This window comes from Saccostrea cucullata, unplaced genomic scaffold (assembly GCF_032062105.1).
Source record: "Saccostrea cucullata isolate Sc308-1 unplaced genomic scaffold, CSIRO_AGI_Scuc_v1 ctg3060, whole genome shotgun sequence".
NCBI lineage: Eukaryota > Metazoa > Mollusca > Bivalvia > Ostreida > Ostreidae > Saccostrea > Saccostrea cuccullata.
The window spans coordinates 39,352-48,114 of record NW_026933152.1 but is presented as its reverse complement, the minus strand read 5'-3'; the positions used below and the strand labels follow the sequence as shown (position 1 = coordinate 48,114).

Sequence of the window (8,763 nt, the reverse complement as noted above, 5' to 3'; positions counted from 1 at the left end):
TTCAAAAAGTTATTATTTGCATCATTCGCAACAAAATAGACCCCAAAATGTATGCCAATCTAGGCATCCATTTCTTGTTTGTCCTGATTTTTTTTAGTTCAACGAGAAAACATTGTGACTTCTGAATCAAGAATCTTTCCTTAAAACATTAAAATGTTGTATTTTAAAGAAGAAAACTTAAAACGTGATTTTAAAAAATCATACTGGTTTAAACTGAAAAAATTCAAATCATCTAAATCCAATAACAGAGATAAAGAATTGTATATAAAAACTTGCCTTTGAGATAGAATGTAAATCGTCATGAATATTGTCTGTCTACAAAATACTATTAAACTAGACATAAAACGGAGACTTACACAACATTATCAAGAAAATGTTTTAAAAACAACAATAAAATTTGATTCTAGCATCTGCAGAGTGTGAAGAAATGTTTTATCTCTTTTGCAAACATATTGTCCAGGAAAGCGTATATGAAAGGATTAGTAATATTGTTTATGATGTACATTCTGTACACAAACAAGACCCCAGCTCTAGCAGAGTCCGAGAATTCCTCCCAAAATTTGGGATTCCTGGCTTCTAGCAGCATAATAATGACCTTTGGGATATAGCAGATGAGGAAAATGACTGTGATTAGCATGAACATCAGAGTGAATTTGTAGACAACTTTACGGTTGTCTTTCTCTTTCCTTTTCTTTGCACTGGACTTGAAGGGAACTGTTTTTCTTACAGTGGGTGTTGTATCGATGGTAGGGGGCGTTCCTGTTGCTGTAGAAGAAGTTGGGGCAGACTGAATGCTGGACAATCCGGTGTCTTCGGTCCCATTTTCTGTATCACTCAGTGGGTTATCACTACTTGAGACTCCAACTTGGGATTGATCGGTCTTACTGGCGTGTTCTGTCCCCAAATTGTTACTTGTCTTCGTATACTTGAAATGCTTAAGAATAGTGTATCCTATTTTGGTATAAAGACAGATAAGAGTAACGATGATTGTTATTGCTGTCAGGACTACGATTCCTCCAAAAATCAAAGACCCAGTTTTGTTGACGGTCTTCAGTCTGCTGCATCTTAAACCAGTTATACCCTCTGCATCATTGGGAAAGGGTACAGAACCATAAAAATGAGTCATGGGCACAGATAAGGTGAACGCTGTTATTAACGCTACACACAACGCAACTCTTTTCCACTTTAATATCATCTGTTTGCCAAGAGGCTTGCAGACCTTTCGATATCTGTGCACAGAAATTATCAAAAGAATAAAAAGAGAACAAAAAGTTGTAAAAGCTGCGAAGAACCACCACGCTTTGCACAAATCTGTGTTATTAAATTGGGCTTGCATCATGTTAAGAGCAATTCCAAATGAACCGCATACAAAGGAGGCCCACAAATCTGCAAAGGCAAGAAATGGGATAAAATACCTTTCTTCTTTGTTGCCTTTCATTTTAAATCTATAAACTATGATGACGATAGAATTTCCCACAAATCCTAAAATGATATACAGAGAGAGGATCACATTATTCGGAGTTAACCCTCTGGCCAGTTCACTATTCCACTTTTCAAGTTTCTCGGATATATATGTGTCGTTATCCATTTCTTGCTGTATGATTTTAATGAGGGCTTCCTGGTTCACGATAATTTATTCTATACAGTTAATCATTGTCATGCATGCCTGCACCGTTTGCATTGTGTTTGTCACGTGCAGTCACTCAGGAGAAGGGTTTTCAATCAAACAATGTGTTACATATGCATGTGTGTATGTGTTAAAGGATAATATTCGTGTAAGGTTTTATTGAGAAAGATGTGAAATACTGATCAAAGTAAATTTTTCCCACAAAAAAAGAGAGTGAAATGTAAATCGACTAACATAAATAAGTTTCTGATGTAAGTAATGGTAATGAAAATTACCTGATAATAATTAATTTATTAATTATATTTAGCAATATCGATTACAATGAGGAGAGAGTAAGGAAACAAAAAGCTGCATTGCATTATGTTTGCAAACAATATATTTTCTCTGTAAAACAAGTGCCGGTACATGTACGCTTGTTAATGGCCAAGGTATGTACATATAGCACAACCATCCTTTAATTCATTCTTCAAGAATAAAAGAAATGAATATCCCTCACCTATATTTTAATTGTTTTATTAAATTTTGAAGATCGAAGACAACGAATACTGTTTTTCAATTAAATGTCCCTTGTGAAGTCAACCTGATAGAATATGGATCCCGGACCTAGTCCATGAGTCAAGCAAGCGAGTGGCCCAGTGTCCCGGTATATGTACCGCCATATTAAATCCATGCGGTAGGTAATGCTAACCCCTCTAAGTACCTGATCTCATCTTTGGACTTTCCAGGGATCGTTGTTTTATGTCCTCTTCGAAACATTTACATTTTTAAGAATTATGAAATTATTTTCTTTTCATCAACTGAACCCTTTTCATCTGGGTTATAAGGTTTATAGAATAAAAAAAATAATCTGGGAGACAGCAAATGCAGATCTTAGTCACAGAGTAAGGAAAACAAAATGTCTACTCCATGGTAACATTCCTTGACAATAATTCTACAAAAATCGGTTTTATACACCAAAGGACATATATTCTACCAATACGCAAATGTCTTAAGTTTGTATCAAGATTGATATTAATACGACGCATCCATACATTAGCCGAGAAATTCGTCTGAATTTATGTTAAAATGCTTATTTTTGTGTTCTTAAAATTTTCGTTGTTTCCATGGTTAGAGAAGACTAAAAAATTCTTCTCTTTAAAATGTCAAAATTCTGAATGAATTTACATTTACACGACTTTACATTTTCCATTTGCCCAAACAAGGAGGGCCTGTCCAGTCGACAGTGTCTGCTTTGGCCTCCATTACACATGATCCAACCTCTGATGGTTTAAGAGGTCCGTGTTTGCTATGCTTGTGTTGTTTAAAATTCTTTCAGCTTGATTACTGTTTGTTATCCCCATATCTTAAAAAATGCTTTACTTTGTAAGTTATGAACAAAAGTACAGTTACTTTGAAAAGTGCATTTATTTTGTAAACAAAACTACATAAATGACAAAGATGAAAAGGTATAATTTAAAAGACATAATACATTGCCGTTATTAATTTGTTTTTCCCTTTTTTTCCCTTTGAAGTCAAGGATTTCTTTTGTAAATATTTCTTTCTTCCTTGTATTAACATTAAAAGTATTTTTCAAATGGTTTCCATCTTGAGAAGGAAATTGTTGCATAGAAAAGGATCACGTATATAAAGAAATACTTTTCCAGACTATCTCCTTCCTTAATTTTCAAATTTCTTCAAAATATGCGAGCCTAGGTTGTTAAAAAAGACTAGAGCAAGGCAATCATAAAATATCATTTTTGAAATCAAACTATAAATGGCTTCTTCAACATATATTTTCTGATATTTCCCGATCATGACAAAAAAAACCACAGGGTAGGTGAAACCGTTCTGCAAAGGATGCTCATTCCTCCATGGCACCTGATCTCACCTCCGATGTTTTGGAGGTCCGTGTTAGCTCTTCTCTAAATTAGAACTGTTTAATGGACTTTTGATCTTGAATATTGTTCATAATCTCCTTATATTTTATTCTGAAATTCAATTTCAAAAGAAATTAGGTTTTCACAGGAGAAAACTAACAATCACGACACCCAGCTTCAAATCTTTTTTTCTTTAAAGTACACAAGTCCGTGATTACATTTCGAAAATGAGTAAATATTTTGGTCAATTTAATATTTGCACCACTTTTAATAAAAATACGAATCGTGATAACGAACGTTGAATTTACAAAAAAGCTTACATTAAACAGGGTGTTCGAAATCCATATTTGTCAGTAGAACGCATCGAAACTATAATTGATCGTTTAAGGTCATTGGCAACGCAGGGTTTCCGGAGAAAAAAGGTTTATACCCAGGTTTTTTCATTTATAAAAATAGTCATTGAGAGTGATCTCCCGTATGGAATTCTCTAAGCGGTGAAAACCAATAAAGCGTGCCTTACAGACTGAGAGGTAAACAAAAGCACGTGTGTGTTTTTTATCTGATATATTCAACTCTAGAGTAATAAAAGAAAAGCAGCGATGGGTTTGTTGAAATTGTGCTGAGGGGGCAGTCAGTCAACAAGTCGTCATTTAGAATAAGTACATGTATGCTGGGAAGTGCAAAGATGTGAAATAATCATGCTGAAAGTGGCGATAGCTAGGTAGACTGAATTAGAACGATTCTATAGGTTATGTGAAGGAAACACCATTAAAAGTTTATAATAAATCCTTGCAAAAATGTTTAATGACAGTTCCTTTCAAATAAAGTAAATTATGGTATAGAAACGAACAACCAGTCTCTTGATCATTATGAATAATAATTAGATGTTAAGGGAAGTAACTCTAAATCAAAGAACAGTGCTGGTATTTCTGTGTTTTGTTTCTATATTTGCAATTTCAGCCAAAGTATATGTTTGTCATCGAAAATGAAGATTCAACAATGTATTTTATGTATAAACTTTATGAAATAAATGGGTTTTAGAAAAAACGTATGGTTAAAAATAATATAGGACCATTTTATCAACATTTTACACAGGATATGCATTGAGAATTGTAAAAACATTCATTTGACAAAATCTTTTCAGGAAGGCTGGCTTGATGGGTAAAAAGGACCTGAATTGAACATGTTTGATACCATTAAACCTGTACTAAAGTTCTTGAAAAATTCTATACAAAATCCAGAAACGTTGCCAATGTCCTTAAAATTCAAACTTAGCTAAGAGACATAGATACCATATGCAGGTAATGTTGGAAATATCTATTAAACAAGGAATATTGTGGAGCAAAAAGCTGAAAATATTCCGTTATACATATGCTTCTTATAGAATTCAACTTATATGTTATAACAAACTTATAACAAACTGGTATTTATTTAAATATATTTTGGATAGCTCCTAAACTGACTTCCATAATAAGTCATAATATTTAATAAAAACACTAAATTAGTTTGAAAAAATAATAATTGTCGAAAAAAATCCATTTTCATGTAACTTTAGCCGAAAGCAAAAATGAAGGGTTCTTTATTGTTGTTTTAACCGGCAGGGAAAATGAGGAGGGCATTGAGAGCATTGGTAAACACGTCTTTATGTGTTTATTAAATGACAAAGTTACTACATGTATTTAATTTATTCTTTCCGTTAATGTTTGCTGAAATATACATCTTGATTGAACACAATATCAAAGTCAAATGAACATATGGTATGTCAGGTCCAGGTGTTGTCAATTAAAAAAAAATAAATAACAACTCACAACTAAAATTGAAGAGGTCTTCTTTAAATGTTTCAGACTAGTATATTTATTTTTGAGCAATGTTTAATCACAGAAATCATTACAGTGACTGTTGCAATGGCAAAGACGGCTCAAAGATTCAAGAACTATGATTTGTAGGCTTCTCTTGACTTTCTGCATCTCCATCAAACGATTTCTTCTTTGATATTTGAAAACGACACTCACCCAAAAAATAATCATAGTAGGTAAAGAAGATACATGAATGAATAAAAATTTCACAGTTTGAAGAGAAGTGATTCTATCACTTAAAAGAAATTTGACGGTTTTATTGCAGGCACAAGGTGAGGTAAAGGTCAATTTCATTATCCCCTATGCTCTCTTCAATCAAACAATTCCTAGTTCTATTACCTAAAACTTTTCTTTTATGTATGCTTTTCTTTTAGCATGAAAAGACAATATTAAATAGGGTCTAACAATTAAAACTTCCAAATGTTAAATAAATAATTTGAAGCAGAGATGAATCAAGATCAAATTATCCCTTCGTTTCTCGGTAGTTACATTGTGCTGACTTCCTGTTCCTTTGTTCCCTTCGGTTCTCCGCTGGTCATGTGACCTGAAGTAGGTATAAAAAAGGAGACAGTCGGGTTGATTTAGTCAGTCTGTTATGTACGGCTGTGTAGTTCTAAGAGACGTCTACAGAAGAGTCAAACGTGGTAGGTACTGAAAGGGATACTTTTAAGGAAGATCGCGGGTTTTCTGACGTCACAATAGGATTTGACGTGAAAAGCTTACCGCATTCAAATTAGCAAGCAAAAAATATCTTCAGCAGTGCTAAAAGTAAAGGTTGTTTGGTGTATTTAAATATTTTTGTATGCAATTGGGATTAAATGATGTTTTGATCAAGGTTGTCTTTTACTTTAAGTAGTTTTTAACTCTGATAACTGTTGTGTGTACACACCTTTCTGAAATATCATTGCCTAAATACAATACAAAAACAGATCCATCTTATTATTTTTTTTCACTTTTATGAATTTTGTTTTATTTGTTTAATTTAGTCTCCATACTAATATACTTTTATTTTTATTTGTTTTACAACCATCTCTAACTCATTATACAAGGTATCTATTTTCTTAGAGATGATGTACGCCTAGACTGGAAATATTTTTTTGCACAACAATATTGTCTGAGCCAAGTACAGGTAAAAGATTTTCAAAACAAGAAAAAAAAATGGACAGTATATGGTACGTCAATATGCTTAATGAAGTATCATTTGTACACGAGTTTCTCTCACTGATGGTTTTTTTTTTTTTTTGTCTTTTTTTGCGGGGGGGGGGGGGGGGGGGTGTGGTTAAATTAGATTAAAACAATTGAGGCGACAATAGCATAAAGTATAATGTTTTCTATAGTATCAATACCTTTTTTCTATAGTATACTGTATCCTTTCTATAATCGCTTATTATCGCCGGTAAAGTAATGATAAGAAACAGCCTTTACGACATTTTGAAGGGAAAACTGAAGTGTGTTTATTCGGGGATATAGACGAAATCAATTCATTATATGAAGTATAAATGTATACAATGTAGGTCATAAAGCTACTTTAATTCAACTGCAATATTTCCGATTTAAAATCGGGTACATTTTATTAATAGATAAAATGATGCAAAAATTATGTATGTTTGAAAATGTTCTCAAATCCGGTAAGATTTTTTTTCTTACACCCATGTACATTTGTTATAATTTTCTTGCACCCCTAGCCTTGTACGTTTTTTGCGAAAAAAAGAATTCAAAACACATGACATTGAAACAGTGCCACGCTGTAGGTAAACTATCGCAATGATTATATCGGGAAATTGAATTCACAGATTGGATGCTTTATTTTGAGTGAATTGTTGATTATTAATTCAATTTTTTCGAGTCATGCAGGCATACGAAAATAATGATGTCGCACCAACGTAATATAACGTCGTTATGAAAATATAATACTTCTCATGAAAATTGTAAAACTTTAAAGTTGTTTTGCAAGAAATTGAGCGAGAACACATACTAATTTTTTTTAATAAATCGATTCTAAATTTTCTTCACATTCATTTTATCGAGTAAAATAAAATTCGTCTGCTTCGTTTTAATTTTATGATTATGGTTTTGAAATGCGTATACCGTCAGAAAAGGGACTTTTTACTATATATTTCATTGTAAAGGCGTCACATGTTCTCATTAACAATAGCGCATTTGTATTACGATTACAACTTAACCACTCAGACGAATCTCAAAAAAATTTCAGAAAGAAAAATTCAAAACGAGAGGAGTTAGCTGACAAATTTTTAGCCTATGTTTTCAGGCAGAGAGTAAACCCGCGATCTACCTTAAGTCTTACGTGTCTGAAATAGACTTTCGAGACTTTGGTTGGTAATATAAAATTATATATAGTACCTTCATACACTGGTTTGACTGAATTTAAGAAGCGGATGCGCTTCAGTCCTTGAAAGGCGCCCGCTCCTGAGAAACAAAGGGTGTATTGTACATATTTCTAATTTAAATTTGTGATTGAGAAAATTGATTAATTCTTTAATTGTTCAGATAAAACAGCAGAATCCCACAAACGAACCCGAAAACGTTACAAAAATTTGGTGGCAGCGCGATGGGATTCGGCAAATAATTACAGTAATCAATATTCTAAATTAACGAGTTCTTAATTGTGTTATTTTTGCCTTGTAAATCATGAGTGCGATGGAGGAAATGATCAACGAAGAGATATCGGATATCCTTTCTTGAAAAGAGTTGTGAGAGATTGCGTCTTGAAATAGAACAGCAATCTACACCCGTTGAAACAACTCGACCAATGCGCGATTCTGGAATTGCGTCATTGACTGGTAAACGCGCACAAGGAAAACAACCTGGAGGAGCGCTAGATGGTGTGACAATGAGGAGAAAAACAACTCAACGAAATTTGACTGCAGAACCAAATGCACCCAGTTCGACAAGGGATTATGCTGAGAGTGCTCAACAATATGAAACCATGGTGCCACAGCCAAGTTGGAAAACGCCGAGCATTTTGTCAAATGCGCATCCGCACCCACTCCATATGTTGAGTGAGACTCTGGCGCATTCTCCTTTTCACGTTCAATTGGAAACGCCATCGCAAGGAGAGTATCAAAATAGGCCTCAAGTATTTCATGAGGGCCAGGTACAAAACAAGTTTGAGACTCCAAGATCTTTATTAAATGCGCGGTTTTCAGAAACTGCTTTAGAACATAATGCACAGCCACCGATTCCAATGAATCGTACATCCGCGCTGCAGCAGATATCAGCAGATGCGTTGCATCAAACACCTGCGGATGTGCTTCATCAAATACCTGCGAATGCGCAGAGTCGATGTGGAAATTTCGGAAATGGGGTAAACCAAGAGATGGATAGCTCATTTCCCCGACAGATAGTCAACGTTGCTGATAAAGAGAAGGACCAAAGTGAGAAAGCTACAACCAAGTGTAACATC

At 33.9% G+C, this 8,763-nt stretch overlaps 1 protein-coding gene across 1 annotated transcript; it reads right to left on the bottom strand.

Annotated features, from left to right (window-relative positions):
• Positions 1–395: 395 nt before the first annotated feature.
• On the bottom strand, positions 396–1,684 carry LOC134237402 (cholecystokinin receptor-like). Its single transcript, XM_062719506.1, has one exon. It carries the CDS (start codon positions 1,586–1,588, stop codon positions 404–406), a length of 1,185 nt encoding a protein of 394 aa, XP_062575490.1. The 5' UTR covers positions 1,589–1,684; the 3' UTR covers positions 396–403.
• Positions 1,685–8,763: the final 7,079 nt, after the last annotated feature.

Coding starts and splice junctions, on each gene's coding strand:
- LOC134237402 (XM_062719506.1), bottom strand. CDS start 1,588: ATGGATAACGACACATATATATCCGAGAAACTTGAAAAGTGGAATAGT.